Source organism: Staurois parvus, unplaced genomic scaffold (genome assembly GCF_062004578.1).
Source record: "Staurois parvus isolate SC_StPar_1 unplaced genomic scaffold, SC_StPar_1.0 ptg000031l, whole genome shotgun sequence".
NCBI classification, from domain to species: Eukaryota; Metazoa; Chordata; class Amphibia; order Anura; family Ranidae; genus Staurois; species Staurois parvus.
The window spans coordinates 4,928,708-4,949,352 of NW_028317827.1; the positions used below are offsets into that span (position 1 = coordinate 4,928,708).

General features: G+C 41.9%; 1 protein-coding gene across 1 annotated transcript in view; it reads right to left on the reverse strand.

Moving 5' to 3' along the window:
* Window positions 1-20,301, reverse strand: part of CYTIP (cytohesin 1 interacting protein) — a 38,416-nt gene extending 18,115 nt beyond the window's left edge. The window contains exons 1-3 of the mRNA XM_089659725.1: window positions 20,090-20,301; window positions 10,535-10,590; window positions 1,367-1,421 (exon numbers count right to left, since the gene is read on the reverse strand). Coding sequence (XP_089515851.1) covers window positions 1,367-1,421; window positions 10,535-10,590; window positions 20,090-20,263 — 285 coding nt within the window. The 5' untranslated portion in view covers window positions 20,264-20,301. The remainder of the gene's footprint in view (window positions 1-1,366; window positions 1,422-10,534; window positions 10,591-20,089) is intronic.
* Between the last annotated feature and the right edge of the window lie 344 nt (window positions 20,302-20,645).

Consider the following 20,645-nt stretch of genomic DNA (forward strand, 5'->3'; position numbering starts at 1 on the left):
GCTTTCTCCTCCCCTCCTTCGCTCCCATCCCAGTTCCGATGTGTTCCCCTCTCCCCTTGCTCGCCGGCTGCTGTGGGGGGATCTGTCAGGATGGAGAGCAGGGAAGGAGGTGGTAAATGTGTCATTACTTTTCTGAATGGAGAGTCAGTGATCAGTACTGCTCACTGACTCTGTTCATTCATAACTGAAACATAGTAAACTATGTTTACTATGTTTCAGTTTGTGAATGGAGGAGAAGCTCTGTACAGCTCTGCTATTCCGGTTCATTTATTCTGTGCTGCTGAGGCTGCAGAGATAGAGATTGAGGGCTGTGTCCTCAATTTCCTTTCTCTGTCTCAAAGGTGGAACATCAGAGGTCTGTTTTGACCCCTGATATCTCACCAAAGCCCCCCAACAGGGCTCCTAACAAATTGTAAAAAAATAATTATAAATAATATTGTAAAAAAACTACTGATGCCAGTGGTGGAAATACCAGGGTCACAAAGGGCGCACTTGCGACCAAGCCCTGACGTTCCACCACGGGACTCAGAGGGAAGAACCTCAGCCGAGGTTCATGGTTTCTGGCACTGGGACCGTGAAGGTTCTAGTTATGCCACTGCATAAATACTATACTTTATTACAAATAAAGTATATCTTAACTCAAAAACAAAAATATAATATATTGCAGCTTACCATTCCTTAGATGTAGTGGCTTCATTAGTTTTCTTTTTTAGGATTATTTCATTTTCAGGTACTTCTGTGAATCACACACTTCTTGTCTCTTCATGTCTACACTCAATTCCCTATTGCATTTATCAGGGAAGTTTTGTTTTCACACAGGCTAAACTTCAAACCTGTCTGCCTTTGGCAAGGGTGTACAACCAGGATGCCCATACATGAATTGAAATTCGGCCAGTCCCTGATGAAGCGGACGAATTTTGATCCATGTTTGGCCGACTTAATGCAGTCAGCACATGAAGACTGGTAAGCTGCAATATATTCCATTTTTGTTTCGGTGTTTTTGAATCCAGTGCTAATAGAGAAGTTGCATAATAGCCATTCTCTCTTATCTCTTGTTTCATAACCAGCTTAAAAAGTGCTGTTTTCCATTGATTGCCCACGCACTGTATTAAGATCTAAGGAGAGCAGGTTTGAAGCCTTTTCACAGATAAAGATGTTTTATGCTCTGAATATTATAAATGACAGAACCAAGCAGCTACATTCCCTGCATGCTCCTGAAGCTTATTAAGTGATCCCTGGGTATTGGCATACCAAAAAATGTATTCAGCTGAAGGGCTCAGTGCAAACTCTTGCTCAACAAAGCATCCAGTTATATAATATTTATGTGACTGGCAACACAGACAAAGTTGATGTTATTCTAAATTACCTGAATTTCAAATCCAAATGGCTCATTATCCTGTTTTGTAATAACCACTATTCTCCTGAAATACAAAATGAAAGAGAACTGAATAAACAAGCATTTAAAGTAACTAAATCCTTACCCTCCAAGTACTAGTAGTGTGAAATATTTAGTTTTGTTAATAGCAAGTTAATGATTTACAAATAAAAATTTAATCTTCTGTAAATTATTTTTTGAAGACGCTTCAAATGTATAAAGTGCGCTATTTAGACATTTTAGTAAAACAGTCCTAGGGGAAGATCAAGGTCTTCCCATGTCATAATTTCAAAACAAACTTTATTATTCATAGCAACGGCATATTTGTGGTTTCTCACATTAAACTGTCAGGGTGACCACAAAGAATCCTACACTATATAGGGTGTTGTTGAGTTTAACATTTATTTTGGTTACTTTTCTTTTGTTTCTTTTGTTCAGATTACTGTCACTTACTACCTCGTTTTTGTGCATGGAGGAATCCCCCTGGAAGGAATTATATTCTGACAACAGAACCCAGTCTTCAAACTTCTTCCATCATGTCTTTTTGACAAACGTTGATCAAAAAATTGTCTTCTATTGAGAAGGAACAGCCACATCAAAATTTGGCCTGACCTTGCTGAACTGGCCAAATTTTGATCAGGGTATGGCCAACTTAAGACTACTATTTCAGTAATCTTTCATCTGTTATCAGATAAGTACATTTTAATTTTAATTCTTTTTTTTTTAAGTTTGTGTTGGCAGGTGTAGTACCCATTAACTGTTACCCCTCCTTTAGTGATGCAATCGGTGAAGTTAGTGCCTCTATATATACCAGCTGTGGTTGGGGTTGTGGGTTCTTGGGGTATGAGAGTTGGACAACCATAATCAGCAAGCTGTAGTGCTGTGCTGGAGGAGAAAGAAAGTCCCCCTGCAGACTGAACTACCAGGGTGGTAGGTGAGGACACACAGGACACAAAGAGAAACCTGACCCTCAGTTAGTGGGTTTTATGGGTTGATTTAAGACATCCTCAAGCCTAAGTGAGGAGCACCCCATGTGTAAGGCTCACCTGTGGAAGAGAGTACAACACCCGGGGAAGATGGCTGAGTTGGCACACTAATGGTATTGAGTGTTCTACAGCAAGAAACTACTGTTCTGTCAGGAAGTCGTGCAATAGAGGTATAGTGTTCTACACTTAATACTCCTACTCAGTGAGTCACATTATTGTAAAGAAGGAAAAATATCATGTGCCATTCTGTTTGAAAAAATGTTGCAGTAAAGCATTGGAAACACTTTTGAACATTCTTTTATTCTGGGTAACAGATCTCAGGCCAGTAGGAAAGGGTGGCACAATATAACCTAAACAACAGTCAGATGGCTATCTCATCCAAGAAGAAGTGCAGTGGGTCCAGAGTCAGCTTGGCAAAAACCACCACCCTGTGAGGGATCTTTGCATTTCATTGAAACAAAGTCAACTTTTTCAGAGGAAGACAGTAGTAGTGATCTCATCCAATGGTGGATGCTTCCCATATGGCAAACAAATTATGGGAATACCCCCTATGGAACCTCCAAACAGAGCAGTTGCTGGAAATGGGCAGACAAACCCATAGGGTTTCCAACATGGATATAGCACTATATTGTACCTTTGCACCACTAGGAATTGTTCAACGAATTCACTATACAATCTATTCAAGTTTTGCTAGTCATCGTATGCATAGGATATTTAAAGTCTAAACCACAAAATCCTGTTATAGAATGCACAGCTTGGCAGTAAGGCTGATAATCCACATGAGAATTCAGCTCTGTAAAATTCCTATAGCCTGCTTTGTGACACAATGGTTTCTACAGATATTCTACACAATACACGCTACTGAAGATTTGAACAGATTGGGATGACGCAAGCAGTGATAGTAAATGGTAGTAAATTCAGTTGTAATTGGTGTAAGCTGAAAACTGGTGGGTGATGGTGACTTTTGTTTTGACAGAAGTTCTCCGTTAAGGCAATTGCAGGTGCCAGGGTGTGCACCCTTTGGAGGTTTCACTTTTACTAAATACTTCTTTCATTTACTAGTTCATTTACTGCCATGAACATTGTAAATGTATTTCCCATGTGACTTCAGCCAATGCATTTACCAGCTTGTAGATATTTCATAGACTGAAAGTAATGTAACAATCAAACTTCATTCCTTTAATACTTGTGTGTTCTCATGCCAAGTGAAAAATGATGACAGGCAATCTAACAGGGAAGCCACTTACAGTATGTCAGGGGAAGAAAAGCATACAGTATAGGTATTCCAATGTGTCCATTTGATTGATATCTTGAAAACTGCTGTCAGGATTGGGGCATACATTGATTTCTGGCTAAGTACAATCGGCACAGTAGTGATCCTAACTCACAATTGTAAAGTGGAATTCCAGCCAACCTTTTTCATGTTTAATTTTAAATAGACTGGAGAAGGGTGAGAAACTCTGTCATATTTTTTTGGATGTCTGTGATCCTGTTGGAAAAATGTTCTCTCAGTTCCTGTTTCCATGAGCGCAATCACAGGCATAGTGATCACCATTCCCAGGTAAATTAGCAGGATACCTGCTAGCAACAGAAAACAATAGCAGTGCACTTTGCTCCAAACTACCATAGGAAATTGTGTGCTGCCTCATGTCTTGCAGGACTTGCCGATGGACATCCAGATTATGTGGAACAATTTACAAAGAAGGGACAAATAACTCTACTGCCTAAAAAAATTGAGAATAAATGCTGTAACTGGAAAGAAGATAGTACTCTTTCACACAATTACGAGGTGTTTCTTCTTTCCTCTCTGTACTAAGCAAACTGGCCATCTTCATCATTAGGTGAAGTTCCATGTGTTGCCTGTAGAGATCACCCATATCTAGCAGTAACAGTTCTATATAAGGGGTGGTAACAGTTCCATTATGTGGCATATTCCAGTACATAGCATAGTCACCCTATGTAGTGCTACAGTTCACATCCAATAGGGGCAGTACTGTGGTGCTTGCTCTGTTGCATTGAATCCTGCCACCCTCTTCTCCAGGAACTCAGTCTAACTATACTTCCCCTGAGGGGAGTGCAACCTGTTAACAGATTCATGATACCTTCTCGCTTTTGGGGAGCAAGGCCACTCCCTGGAAAGGTCAGCTACATGGCATCACCCCAGCTACACAGTGACTGGTGACCCTTTTATCTCCCATTCAGACCTCCCTCCAAAATGACTGGGTATATGAAATATATGCCAGAATGGCCACTAAATTCTTGCTGGATTTCAGTGCCAATTACAGGCACTGGCTTTCCCAAGATGGCTGCCTGGAGCCCCAAACAGGGGACAATTTAGAAATTGAGTTCCTGCCAGCCAGAATAAGTGCTAGTGCCACCATCAGGTTGGAAGACTCACTGCAGCATTACACCTGGCTACATACCACTGCTCTTTTGATGAGAAATCCTTTGCTGAAGTCTGTGCAGGAACCAACGCTTCTGGTAGTATCAATCTCTTATATCCCTTGGTGTGCTCAGTAGTTCTTATTGCTGACTTCCAAATCAGTGAAGGATACACTAGGAATGTAGGGGTCGGCAGGAGGAACTACTGAGAGCAGCAGTAAATACAAGAGATTTACACTTTTATAAGTGTTGGTTTCTGCAAAGACTTTAGCTGAAGATTTCTTATCAATAGAGTGTTGTTCAGTGGCAGTGGTCATCAGGAGAGGTAAGTATTTACAATATTCTTCCCAGGAGCAGATTTTAGTTCACATTTTCATTCAAGCAACATATTGGCTTTAAATAAACTCTAAACATAACTTAATTTACCTAATTTAACCATTAATACTGCAATCACAGCAACACTCACTATTAAGTTGTATGCATGGCCAAAACTTTTTTTTTCAGATTTGGGTAGTGCAAAAAAAGTTTTAAACCCCCTCCATTTGATTTTTTTTTTTTTGTGTGTATTCTGTATGAAAATTTCCTTTAGAGGCGCAACAGAAAGTAACAGGAAATCCTCAAAACGTGAGGTGAATTCCTTCTCTTCATTATCGCCAGACAGGTGTCCCCATTGGACACAGTACTCTCACCTATTGTTCTGAAGACAACTGTAAAACGTTTGTCTTGGTATGCTGAAGTGTTTGAAGAGAAAAGCAACAGTTATACGATCAGTGGCCTCCACAGTTTCCAGTAGACATGAGATTATCACCAATCTAAAGAACAGCCAGGTCAGGTGACTAACTTCATGTCCGTGGGCTGCTTCTGACCTACATAAGTTCCTTGTCCTACTCATGTCTATGCTGAAATTACTAAAAAATGATTGTGTTGTGTTGGTGTTACTAGAAAGAGGGCTTATTGGTTAGTTATGGAAATGAGCAGTTTTCCTGATACACATAGATTGGTAGATGTGCATGTTTGTGTAAAAGGAGGGTTGTTCAGTAGTGATTGTGTAATTTTGAATAGTAAAATCCCCATGTTTATAATACTCTTTAGAGTAGAGATAGGTGAGCAGATTTCTCAGTGAGAACTATACATGGGGTGAGAAAATACATTCTGGTACTTTCCCCCGGTCAGCCCAGAGTCAGGATGCAGCTCATGCATGGTGAAGTTTTTGTTCCCTTTTTGTATAAAAAAAATATCAATTGCCGTAACTGCTAAGATTTTCCAACACACCAAAAATATTTGATACCACACCCCAATCATTGACTCAAATTTGTCTCATCCTGTTGATAAAGTCTCTGGTAACCATTTTTAGATATAGTTAGAGACATAAAAAATAATATAAAACATTCTTGTGAATGAAATAATTACAATCTTTAGATTTAGCTAATACTGCCACAATGCAAGTAGTTGTAATCAGGTAGGCATGAAGAAATTATAACTCCCTCACAACGAACCCAAGGTTTAGAGCTATCTTTGGCTCTGTGCTATGCTTCAATCCTACTATGAAAAACCACTAAGACTAAAACAAATCAATATAAGTTAAGGAACATCTGTACAGAAACTGAGAATTTCGACATGTATATGAAACTGATATATCAATCTTTGCATATGTTGGATGTGCGTTCCTCTTACAGTCTCACATTAGGTGTGTTTTCCTTGTCCGAACTAGCAGTCAGTATGTGTTTCAGCTCATTTCTATCTACATCTTATCTTTTTTGTGTTAGTGTATTTTTAAGGGGTTCTGACCTCACTTACCAGTGCTAGTGCCTTGACTAGTGACTTGTCTGAGTAAGCATCAAGCAGTTTTTGCGTCCCCATACAAAATGCAAAAAACAAATCCTAGGCAGGTCAAATACAGATCAGAAGGAGATCAGCTCTAGGTCAAATGAATTCTGAATGATCTAGGAAGCATTTCAAACTGATTTTGAACTTATGGTTGACATAAGCCCAAAACCTGTTGAAAAAGTCCCTTTCCTGTACTGAATCTTGCAGATGCTTCTTGTTGCTGACCTTTGGCAAGAGCCATTTTCCATTATCCATCAACGCAGTATACTCTTGTACATCTCCCCAGCCCAGTCTCTGCTCTCCTGTACATCTGCACTGTGCTCAGAATTCTGCTCCTGATTTGCTCTGGATGTCCACCATGCCAACGTCATCAAAAGCTCTTCACTAAAAAAAAGTCTTGAAAACCCTTAGATGAATCCAACAGTCCCCTTCTACCGATGCCACACCTTTCCAGCAAAGGTCCCGTCCCTGAGTAACAAAGTCTGCCGACCTGCTGGATTTTTAATTCCGTGTCAACATCTGAAATCAGGTACTTCATAGGGCAGCTCTTACCACTAAAGTCACCAAAACATAAAATTTACAGATGATCCACCCTACCATCCTTCAGCCATACCTGAAATATGAAAAAGGTGTAAATGCTGCACACCGGAACCCAGCCACTCAGCCACTATATAGAGAGGTAAGAATGCAGCTTCAGCCTGAACTCCTGATTAAAGTGGTTGTAGAGGCCCATGTTTTTTTTTACCTTCCTGTATTCCTGTGTGCAGCAGCCCTCCCCCCCCCCCATTACTTACTTGAACCCAATCTTGATTCTGCGATGTGCACAGGAGCCTCCGTTGTCCAAGATCTCTCCCTCCTCTTTGTCTGAGACAGCAGTGGGAGCCATTGGCTCCTACTACTGTCAATCACAGCCAGTGGGCCAATGAGGAGAGAGCGGGGGACAGGACTGAGCCACAGCTGTGTGTGCAGGGAGCGAGCCTGCTCGGTTGCCCCCATAGCAAGCTGCGTGCTGTTGGGGCACTTGGCAGCAGGGAGGCGCCTGGAGCTTCAGCGAGGGACCCGAGAAGAGGAGAATCAGGCTGCTCTGTGCAAAACCATTTGCAGGTAAGTATAACCAGAGCAGGTAAGTATGACATATTTATTATTAAAAAAAATGCCTTTACAATCACTTTAAGCCCTGTACAGCCTAATTTCTATGATTAAGCCCTGTAGGCAGGGTGAAACATGTCAGAGGAACATAGTTTGGAGGCGTTCAGGCTGCTTTATCTCTCTATTTAGTGGTTGGGTTCTGGTGTGCACTGTTTCCACCTTTTGTCTTCTGATCTGTTTCAGCTATCCTAGATGAGCTTGTTTTAATGTGCTGATCTGTGCTTTGGGCTGCAGGGGGGAGTTTTGCAGTGCTTTGAGAGGTGCTCCAAGTTTTTGTATATGAGTCACATAAATTTGCTTTAGCTGTTTAATTGGACATTAAACCTATAAGAACATTTACCGAGTTGGCTAAAGACATAACGGATGGGCAGTGATGTGCAGTAACACATAGCAACTAATCATCAAGGCTATCGTCTCCAAGAGGCTGAAATTTGATTTGTCTTCGACTGCTATGGGTTGCAGTACACCAGTTCTTCTGAAATAACTCTAGTTTTTTATGAAACGTGAAAGACATATGCTTCTTCCCTGGAGGTCTTTGTTCTGCTGCACTGCTCCGTGCATGTAAAAGTAATGCTCACTACCTAAGGATCACAAAGTGTTTCTTTTAAAGGGTAATGGTTTCTCAATTCATTTTTCATCATTTGTTATCACCAAGTCCAAGAATTGCAGGTCTGTATTTCAAATCACTTCGGAGGAGATTTACGTAAAGTGGACCCAGATGGTACAATTGGTCCTAGACCAAGGGGGTTTAAATGTACATAAATTACCTGTCATCTGGGTCTGGGCCACATTGTCTAAAGCTACAAAGGCAGTGAGGTCGGGCAGTGAAAACTGCAGAATCATCAGTAAAACAGAAGAATCTACTGATGTCAGCAACCACATTGCAGAGTGACTGTGGGTCACATGACACTGAAAAATGGCAATTCAAGATCACATGACCGAGAACTGTGGTGCCACAAGATCTACTTTGTATGGATGGCAAGTATGTTTTTTCCACCAGTATGTTTTTTTTTTTAAACTGCTAATCTACCCTCTCCTCCAATGTGAGATTGAAACAACCCTAATGTTACAGCTTAGGTCTGATTTAGGGAACCATAATATCCCAAAACGGAAATGTGGAAGATCTAATAATAGAATTTTGTACAAAGCTGAGAAGTTTCACATTTAGTAACTTGTTCAGCCTTTTGCTCCTGGAGCTGTACAACCAGAATGACAGCCAATAGTTTTCTTAGTGCTGCACCTGCCGTTAATGTAATGCCATTTACAAACCATGCGATTTGGAGCAGGGCGCTTTTGGAAAGTAACGTATGTGCTACTTTTTGTGGGACCAATACAATTTCAGCCCATTCAAATGAATGGGCTGCAAATTGCACTGCACTGAGTTGCACAGGAATTGCACAGAAATGTGGACCGCTCAGCTAGGCTGCAGCGCCAACAGCATCTGCCTTCACTGCTCTCCCCCCTACTTCTCACCAACACTGACATATACAGGAACCATCGGTCAGGCCACATGTCCATGTTTATATATGCATTACCAAGTCCAGATGCTTAAGTGAAGTCAGAGCATAACATGAAATACATATTTGTTTTCCTTCTCTATAAAGAATTTTGTTTTACCTCCCATTTGTTTTTAGACATTTTATCTAGCAGAAAGAACCCTCAGACCTTTATCTGTTATGTTCTGCATTGTTAAAGCTGAAGTTTACGTATGAAAATTTTTACATACATCAACCGGCCACTTTATTAAGTACACACGTTCAATTGCTTGGTAACACAAATTGCTAATAAATCACATGGCAGCAACTCAATGCATTTAAGTATCTAGACATGTTGAAGACAACTTGCTGAAGTTCAAACCCTGCATCAGAATGGGGAAGAAAGGGGATTTAAGTGACTTTGACCGTGGCATGGTTGCTGGTGCCAGACAGGGTGGTCTGAGTATTGCAAAAACTGCTGATCTACTGAGATTTTCCGATACAACCATCTCTAGAGTATACAGAGATCCGAAAAAGAGAAAATATTCAGTGAGTGGCAGTGGTGTGGATGAAAATGCCTTGTTGATGTCAGAGGTAAGAAGAGAATGGGCAGACTGGTTGCTGCAACATTCAGATGGTAGGGTCAGAATTTGGTGTAAACAATATGAAAGCATGGATCCATCCATCCATTGTATCAATGGTTCAGGCTGGTGGTGGTGGTGTAATGGTGTGGGGGATATTTTCTTGGCACTAGCAAGGTGAACCTAATAAAGTGACCAATGAGTGTAGTTACATTGCTCTAGCTTGGATCAATGTAAGTATGCATGTGCCATACCTTTGGGATCCCTGTGGAATCTTGAAATCACTGTAGTAGGCACCCTTACTACAATGATCACCACTAGCTTCCGTGCCCCATGACGAGTGGCTGCCCTGCTGTCTGGTGAACACAGGAGATCGCCCTCCCATTTAGAGAAAACTTTGCATTTTCTCACTGAATGCAAAGTGTTTTCTCCACCTCATCAAATCAGAGAACACTTTGTATTCATTAAGAAAATGTAACATGTTCCTTGGTGTGGTGCCCATGGTTGGCAAGCAACCTCCTGTGTTCACAATGCAGCTGGGCAACCACTCGGCAAAGGACCACGAAGCAAGTGGAGATCACTGTGGTAGCGGTGTCTTCTACAACGAACTCAAGCTTCCAAAAACCATTGCAAAAAGCAATGATGAGTGTTTTCTAAAAATTCCTTTAGAAACACTTTAAATTACAGTTGAGGACAATTTATCATAGCTCTTATATGAAATTATTTAATTGGTATGTAGTAAGTGAGTTTGCTACTTACCTATGTGGTTCTGATCCAGTAGAGTCTATTAGAGAGTTTGATCTTGACTTGCCAAACTGAAAATAAAGTATAGTGTGTTACCTACACCGTACAATTACAATACCAGCTTTATAAAAGATTATTACATGCAGGGATGCTGTTAGAAACCACGGGGCCCCATACACCCAACCTGACAGGGCCCCCCTCAAAAAAACCCCACAGTTTACTATACTTCAGTTATGAATGAACACAGTTAGTGATTGGTACTGATTGCTCATTGTGTTCATTCAGGAAAGGAAGGGGCTAGTAAATGTGACACATTTACTGGAACCGTCCCCCACTCTGCATCCTGAAGGATCCTATTGTTCTATTGTCTGCAGCTGCCAGTGGAAGGAAGGAAAGGTAGCCGGCAAGACTGCGGTGGTGGGGGCACACAGGGGGGCCAAGGCAGCCTGGGTAAACATATGGTGCACAAGGAGGGTGATGTGGGGTAATTACTGGAACCGATCCCCTGTATGGCAATCTCTGCAGCAGCTGAAAACTGACAGGAGGGAGAAGAGAAGAAGCCAGCTTTCAGCTGTTGCAGAGAGAACCATACAGGGAATCGGTTCCAGTAATCGTCCCTCCGCTGTTCTGATCACTCTCCCTGCCTACATCTGATTCACCCAGCTGCCTGGGCCCCCTGCTGGCTTGGGCCCCCTACAGGAGGACTGGTGGTACCCCCTTATCCACGGCCCTGATTACGTGCAGTAGCTTTATCATAACTAGGAAACAATGTGCCAGAACACGAGTTCAAATTGTGTACCAGTGACTCAAAGCAACCAGTGCTGCCTAAAACAAAAGGGTGTACAGGAACATTAATGAAACACTATTTATTACAACATATCTTAAAGAGTTACTAAACCCAGAACCTGCATTCACTGTATCTGCTCTCCCACAGTACACAGAACATGGAAATGCAATTATTTTAGTAAATATAAACTTCTAAATATCTTTTTTCATCAGCAGTTAGAGCAGTCTTGTGACTTCTATCAGTGCCCAGCAGAGCACATGTTAAAGCTTGTAGGATTAGTTTTCCTTTTGCTCTAGGAGGATGCAGAACCCCTGACCTCAGTCTGGACCAGGGGTGGACTGACCATTTGAAAACTCGGGCACTACCCGAGGGCCCGGGGTCAGTAGAGGGCATCAAGAGATGCCCCTGGTACCTTTTCATAGGCTTTTTTGAGTTTGGGCAAGGACACAGGGGCCCCATGATCCCCTATTGCCCGGGGGCCCCATGAGTTGTCAGTCCGCCCCTGGTCTGGACAGTGCTGATTGGCCCTGTGCTGATCACATGCAGTCTCCCAAGGAAAAAAAAACATCCCTTGTAAAAGCATGGGCTATGGCAGGCCCTTTTTATACAGAGATCTGGGGTCTTCAGACCCCATTCTTTCCTCTGGCCTCCACTACAGCCAATCAGACACAGATAGGTCTGATCAGCTGCTTACCTGGCCGTTATTGCCACCAGTTGCTGCGGTCCCAGCGATTGGATGGGAAAGCCAGGGAAAGGGGGTGATGGCAGGAGGGGGAGACCCTTTTGTGCCTCCTGCAAAAGTGATCGAGTGGCCATTCTCCCTAACAGGAAATCGCCAGCTGCAAATTTTGATCCCTGGATGATGCCTGCAGGTGCAGAGAAGGCCAAGGATATTGGGAGGGGGGAATGACTCTACAGGATTTCTTTTTACTTTCTCTGAAGTCTGGAAAACAGGATGGGAAGGTAAATATCCATAAAGAGACAGTGATGATCAAAAAGTAAACATTTTACAGGGTTTTGGATTTTCACCATGTGCATTGTGTATATTACACGTTGACATAAGTTGCATTGCATTGCTGTGCATTATTCTTTTTTCGCAGCAGCAGTCAAGTGACTTTGTTTTGTATTGCGTTGCAGCGTGTTGTGATGCGTTTTAACATGGAGCAGTGCTTTGTGCTGTGTTGAGCTGGGTTTAAATACAACATTTACTATATGGGTGACCTGGTCCTATTAAAAGCATTGGGCCTACATTGAGCAAGACTGCCTAATTCACCCCAACGCCCACTGTATGAATGAGCCCTTATCCATTCACTGTTCTGTTCAAAACTAAAAAAAAATGTTTTGGCTGTGGATATACATGAATGGTTCTCAGGTTACACTTTCCCATGTATGTCCAGAGAATAAAAGATCATTTAGCAGCTAAAAACATTAAAGCGGAACTCCAGGAGTGATCTTAACCCCTTGACGCCGAGCGCATGCAAATATGCGGCGTCTTAGCATCTCGGCCTTAACAGTGAGCTGACAAATATTTGCGTGCAATTAGAAAATACACATGTGCCTAGAAAGCGTGCCCTGTGCGCTCCCAGCATATATGTCCGGGACTCATGGAAAGGTCCCAATCTCCCCTTTTGATCGGGACCTTTCATGTGACCGCCATGATTCGCCATGACCCTAAAACTCCACCCGCCTCCCAGCTTCTGAAACTCTTAAAGGGCTGGGAGGCGCCGGCACTAAGAGGTTATTGCATACTTAGTTTGGTCCAGCTTGGCATAATATTTGTATGCATATCTAATACCGGAAGCTGGAAATCACTGTAGTAGTTGGCTGCCCCCCTGCACACTACTACAAGGGGTCACTCAAGCAACACCACTGCCATGCCCAGAATGCCTTGCTTTTTTTAATGAATATAAGGCGTTCCCTGACTGGACGATGTGGAGAGGAGGGACATGATATCCTAATCTGTACCTCATCCAGTCAGAGAATGCCTTGTATTCATTGAAACAAAAAAGCAAAGTGTGCTGTGAAAGGTGCCATCACAGGACCCAGAAGGTCATAATGGTCACTGTAGTAACGCTGACTACTACAAGGGTTGCCAGCTTGCATGGCTACATCGGTCCAAGCTGGATCAATGCATTTAAATATGCAATGTAGATCATACTTAGTGCTTGTATTTAACAATTGATATGCATAATTGCTGTACAAGGTCAATTCTCATTTAATAAACTTAAAAAAGAACCACTGCAAGGCTAGCTGACATTTTGCCCCTACAGAATAGACCAAAGTTCACATTTCAGCCTATTGATTTGGCAATACCTTTGTCATTACTTTTGGTATGCAAGTAATACCTATGTTTGGGGGAGGCAGGCCAACTTTCTTTTGGAGGTAATTACTCTACGGAAATTATTTAACCTCTTCCCACCCAGCTCTGGCATCCCTTTAATGAGGTCAGTATGCCCAGCGGGTGGGGGATGACTGCCCAATCACATCACCACTATGATTGGCTGTTACAGTGGTCACATGATCAGGAGCCAGTTCTGCCGGTTTCTGACCATTGCTGTTTTTGAGAGATCAGTCACTGTGATGGGAACACTCAATGAGCGTGCTCTTAGCATAGAAACCTCAGTCACCCATGGACAAATATGTAAAGTGTGTGGGTGTTAAAGCCCACCCTCTGTGGCACCGCATATAAGTGTTACGTGGGAGGAAAGAGGTACATTTCCTTTTCATTTTTAAGGCATATCTATATATTGGGGCAGCACAGCGGCTAAATGGTCAGCACGTCCGCCTGGCAGTATTGGGGTCATTGGCTCGAATCCCAACCATGGCACCACCTGCCTGGAGTTTGCATGTTCTACTTGCGCCTGTGTGGGTTTCCTCTGGGTACTCCGGTTTCCTCCCACACTCCAAAGACATACTGGTAGGCTAATAGTCTCCCGTCTAAATTGGACCTAGTATGTGTTTGTATGAATGTAAGCTACGGACCCTAGACTGTACGCCCCTCGAGGGATAGGGACTGATGTGAATGTACAATATATATGTAAAGCGCTGCGTAAATTCACGGCGCTATATAAGTACCTGAAATAAATAAAATAAATATATTGTAATTTCTATATTGCCGATGCAGTGTAGAACATACTATGACCTGCAGGGGTCACTGTTGTCACTTACAAAGACTAATAAAACCCATTTGAGCAGTGATGTTTACAGACATCTTGACATTGGAATAGTGAATTTATTATTAATGATATACTGCAGTCTTGGTGGTGTCGCAGATATTGCTATAAAACTGAATGACAGCTCCAGGTTTACATTCACAATGTCCCCATACCACCTAAGAAATTGTACAGTTGTGAGCCAAACTAATTAGATTGCATCTTATCACCTATCAGCATGTAATTCCTTGTCACATTAATTATCCTTTTAGTGCTGTCACTGCCTATTCAGCTGACAATTAAACTTATTATTACCACATACCACATTATAGACTGACAACGTCTGCCTACTGAAAATATCTCTGCCTTCTGAAAACTTATCTGTTACAATCTGAACTACAGAAAAGATGAGTACAGGGAGCAGTTATTGGGAAACGAATAATTAAAGTGGGATGCCTACAAATCATGGTGCCCCTGCTAACTTCCCCTGTAGCAGCTTAGTGTCAATTGTAACAATTGGGAGTCTATTTATAAAAAAGATTTGCTGCATTCACACAGCCATCTTTAATAAATCCCATAATGTGGCTAATTTTTTTTTTCCTATGATCATCAAGCTCATCTAGTGGCCGTATTGTGGCATTTTCCCAACTGAGATATATCAGGAAAATACCACGTTATGGCCACTAGATGGAACTGAGGTTATATGAAATAAACATATTAGACATATTGGGTGGTAGGGGATTGCAATGGCTGTGTGAATGCTGAGACATGCAAACAGCAATAAAAAGACCCCATAGGAGAGATTTACTAAAACTGGTGCAGCTGGTAGCCAATCAACTCCTAACTTCAGCATGTTCAATTAACCACTTGCCCTCCAGAGGATTTACCCCCCCCCCCCCCCCCCCTTCCTGACTAGGCCATTTTTTGCTAAATTTTAACTGACAATTGCACGGTCATGCAACACTGCACCTAAATAAAATGTATGTCCTTTTCTGCCCACAAATAGAGATTTATTTCGGTGGTATATGATCACCTGTGTGGTTTTTATTTTTTTGCGGTATAAACAAAAAAAGACCGAAAATTTTGGAAAAAAAAACTATATTTTTGACTTTTTGCTATAAAACATATCCAGTACAAAAATTAAAAAAACCAAATTTCGGCATAAATTTAGGCCGAAATGTATTCTGCTCCATGTCTTTGCTATGCTATGCAGAGCAATACAAAGCAGCATGCTGGTGCTGACAGGGGAGAGATCTGTATTGTTTACATACAGACCTCTCTCCTGTCAGTGTCCCTTGGCGATCGGTGGGTGCCAGCGGGGAAGCCGCCAATGTAGCCACCCCTACCCGGAAATACAAAATCACGTCTATATACGCGATTTTGTGCAGCCCTGCCGCCCTGAAGCAGTAGTTCTGCTATAGGGTATTCGGGAAGTGGTTAAGCATTGCCAAGAAAACCTGTAAGCTGATTGGTTACTATGCAGGGCTGTGATTTGTGCACAGGTTTTAGTAAATCTCCCCCATTGTGTCACTGATCTTATCAGAAAAAGACCCTGTAGTGTCATTGGTCTACAGGAGAGCTGTCAAACGTTTTAGTTGTAGTAGTAGTAATAATAATTATAATATAATTAATATTTTTTATTATGACAAAATAATAAATGCCGCAGCTCACAACAGTTCTTTTTTATAGAACTAGAAATCTCAGCCAGGGCTGCTGTTAGAAACCACGGGGCCCCATACAGCCAACCTGACAGGGCCCCCTCAACCTGACAGGGTCCCCTCAACCTGACAGGATCCCCTCAGTGATCAGTACCGATCATTGCATTCATTCAGGAAAGGAAGAAGCTGGTAAATGTGGCATATTTAGCTGACCCTTCCCTCAATCTCCATCCAGAAGGATTTTATTGCATGACTGCAGTTGCCAGTGGAAAGGAGAGGAGGGAAGCCAGCAGTACTGGGGTGGGGGCACACAGGGGGGCCTGGGCAGCAGAGGTAAACGTATGGTGCACAGGGAGGGTGATGGGTGCAGGGGGGGGGGAAATTACTGGAACCAATCCCCTGTATGGCTCTCTCTGCAGGAGCTGAAAGCCAGCATGAAGGAGAGGAGAAGAGGCTAGCTTTCAGCTGCTGCAGAGAGCCATACAGGGGATTGGTTCCAGTAATTGCCCCCCCCCCCCCCCCCCCGTGCCAATCACCCTCCTTGCCCAAAAATCTGATTCACCCAGTTACCTGGGCCCCCTGCTGACCTGGGCCCTGTACAGCAGGACTAGTGGTACCCCCTTATTCACGGCCCTGATCTCAGCTGTTCTATTAGGTTCTACCTGAGAAGATACTGAGGGATTATCTAGTGCTTTAGGTATTCAGGATTAATTTCAGTCTGTAGTAGAAGTTCAGAGGGCAATAAATCTACACTGACTTCATCCCATCTATACTGGAAAATTCTCAATTTAATCATATCAGCTGCCTTGGTGGCTATGGCCATTGTTACACCACTGATCTAACCAGAATATAATGAATATGTTCTACCACCTTAGTGTGTTGTATGGATACAAAGCATAGACAAGGTAACAATACCCATCAGATCTTGTGGCACTTCCCTATCTATTTTTGCTCTATCAGTAAATATCACCAAACTGGTGATAACCTTCCTAAGTTCTCCCCTTTCCTCCTGCCTATGGAGCTGATACCCCAACTACCAGCCTGATTTTAACTTTCAGCTGACGTGAAAGTTACATAAAATGATAGAGTTTAAGCTTTTACAGTAGCTGTAGTGGGAAATGTTTTGGAGGTTTTTAAAGAATACATATCTGAATTAAACCACATTTTACATAGCATGTTATTCTTTATAACATACAGTATATTCAATGTATGTGTGACTTTGGGGTTGATTTACTAAAACTGGAGCACTCAGAATCTGGCACAGTTGTGCATGGTAGCCAATCAGCTTTTAACTTCAGCCTATTCAATTAAGCTTGGACAATAAAACCTAGAAGATGATTGGTTTCTGTGTAGAGCTGCACCAGATTTTGCACTCTCCAGTTTTAGTAAATTAACCCCAGTGCCTGAAAAAAAAGATATTTCTGTTTAATTTATGAAATAATTTGTACAATCAAAACAGACAACAATTAGAACTTCAAGTTACTTAAGTTACATACTGCAGCTGAATCCTGATTCTCTTAGATTGTAAGCTCCAAGGAGCAGGACCCTCCTAACCCTCTTGTATTGAACTGTATTGTTGCTGTATGGTCTCCCGTTATATTGTAAAGCGCTGAGCAAACTGTTGGTGCTATATAAATCCTGTATAATAATAATATTATCTTGAGTAAGTCAATCCCTATGTCATAAATGCTTCTTCTAGTTTTAGATTGTAAGCTCTAACGAGCAAGTCCCTCTGATTCCTCCTGTATTGAATTGTATTGTAACTGTACTGTCTGCCCGCATGTTGTAAATCGCTAGACAAACTGTCAGCACTATATAAATCCTGTATAATAATAATAATAGTGACATATAGATATGTTTAAAGCTTAACTCCAAACACACAAAAAAAATACAGATCTGAAATATATGTACTTAAATTGTTTTACTTGTCAAGGATTTTGTCTTTCTGGCCATCTAGCCTAGCGATTTACAGAGACCTGCCAGGCAGCAGAGCCAGGTTGATGACCTGACTTTATTGGACTGCAGCTAAGCAACAGCGCTAGGTTACCTCACTGCCTCCAGCCTGTGATTGGACAGTAAAGAAGAAGCAGAACAATAAGTTTGTCTACCTCCTTACTCTGCTCTCTTCTCCAATCAGCATACTCCTTGTTGGCATTTGAACATTGCATCACACCCCTACTGATGTCCCTTCCTCTCCCAGTTTAATGTACAGGGGATTACAAGAAGATGATACCAATTCAAACACTAGCTACATATAAGAATATATTTACTGTCTCTTTACTAAATGCAAAACTGCAATAATAGGCGAATTGTCGTATCTGAGTTCTTCTTAAAGGAAAACTATTCAGAGAGATATATGTAAGTTGCCATTAACGACCTCTCTACCTCTCGTTCTGAAATGCTAACTGCCTGTCTGTCAAGTGGAATTAAAAGTACTTTTGCCTTCTCAGCTCTGGAACAAGTATGCTATTTAGAAGTTTTGACTTCATGACTTTACATGCCAGAGGTCAGAGATGAGGACAGTTTTAAAACCAAAGCCAGCCAACAAACTAACATTTTCAGATGGAGGTCAGTAATGGCAGACTGAGTATTTCTGTTAGGACAGCTGCTCTTTAAGGGACAGCTTTGGGGCTGAGCTGCAGTTTTACTGCCCCTGGCTGCCCATCCAACTGCTAACATTACAGCCCGACAGAGCTATACACATGCCTGGCCCGCTGCAATTTACTCAGGCTATAGAGTTTGATAGGCAGCACTGCCTGTCAAATATGCCCAATAAGTCCAATAGGAGCACACCGCAACTGTGAGCCAAACACTCACAGTTGAGGAGCAATTTTGTACTACAAAATCCCCCTTAGGATTTAGAAAAAAAGCAGACATTTCGTAGGTGGCAGGATCACCTTCTGAATGCCTGCCAACTGCTGCTATATCGTCGTCTGATGGCTTTTCAGAGGGCAGTAAACATCCCCCCAGCGTTAAGAAAACCTATGTCTCTTCTACCTACTAGCTAGAAATATTGGGAGCTATCAGCATAACTCCTCCAGGGTGTCAGAGATCTTCTCTAGACTACTACAGGCCCATCAACAAATAGAACATTCTTCATAAATTGTAAAAGCCTTCAAACTGTCCAAAGTAAATGGGTAGAGCTAGCCAGCAATGACCAAAGTATGAATTAAAACACATCTGTTTAGAGCATGCTTTCTCAACCTGGGTTCCATGGTTGTTATGGTTTGTTATGGGTTCCTTTGAGCAATAAATAATCTGCCTCTCAGATAAGTTCCCACTGATACTATTAATCTGTTTAGCTATCTGTAAGGGGATCATTCTTCCCTATAACCATCAGACTAATGTATCATGAGTTGAAGATATAGTCATTTTTAGTAGGGTTTCCCTGAGACTAGAAAGTTATCTCAAGGGTTCTTCTGTGTTGAAAAGATTTAGACTGGTTTAGAGTAAGGTACAGTTTAAAAATAGTGCTTTACTGTTACATTAGATCAGCCATTCTCAACCAGAGTTCTGTGGATTCCTGGAGTTCCAATCAGTCACAGATCAAGTGTTCCTTGATCTGTGACTGACTGACCTCCCATATGATGGTGGTTGCAGAATTCTGGGACCAATGCTCCTTGGAAGAACCAATGGCACTTATGATTTTTTTAAGCCAGCAATGTTAGCATACCTCCCTCTGCTCATAATGGAACAGGATTTTTCCACTGCCACCCTATAAATAGTTTTTAGCAGGGGTTCCCCTAGATCTGAAAATTATTTCAAGAGTTCCTCTGGGGTAAAACAATTGCAAAGACACATTAGATGGAAAAGAATATATAAAAACAATAAAAGCTAATATCTAGGTCTAGCTATAACAACTTGCATCCTTAAGGTGGCTAAGGACAAGGCATTTATAGTCCTGCAGTAACTCCACTGCATCCAATTTCCCAATATTTCTTTATGAAATATTAATATTGAGGATTAAACTTACCTGCTTGTGTCCCCGTGGGAGTGTGGCCAAGGCACCTGCCAAGCTGTGACTTCTGTTTCCATCCAAGGCAGGATTCAACAATGTTTTGGAACAAGCCTCTAATTGGCTGAGGACAAAACTGCCCAGCTGGGGTCCATCATCCTCCGGGGACCTATGACTGGTGGTCATAGACATTTTGAGTCTTCAAGCTAATTTCATTTAGAGACAAGACATGACTGCTGTAGAAAAAGAAAAATACAAAGCCTGCTGGTAATGAGAACGGAAATGTAGTCTTTGTGGTTTCCTATGTAAAGCTAGTAAATCTTTAGTGATACCAGGAGAGCATTCTGTGTCACATTAACCCTCTCATGGCATTACCTGCCAGACTTACACTATGAGAAGTTGCTGTCATTCTTGTATTGCTGGCTATTTATACGTTCCTAGGCTTTTACACCTTCCATGTGCCCTTCTTATGCTGTCACAGACATATTGCAAATTTCAGGTAATTTTACCAACTTTCAATCAGCTTTCTAATGGCAAAACTCCTGAAGTGGTCCTACACCCAACACATTAGATA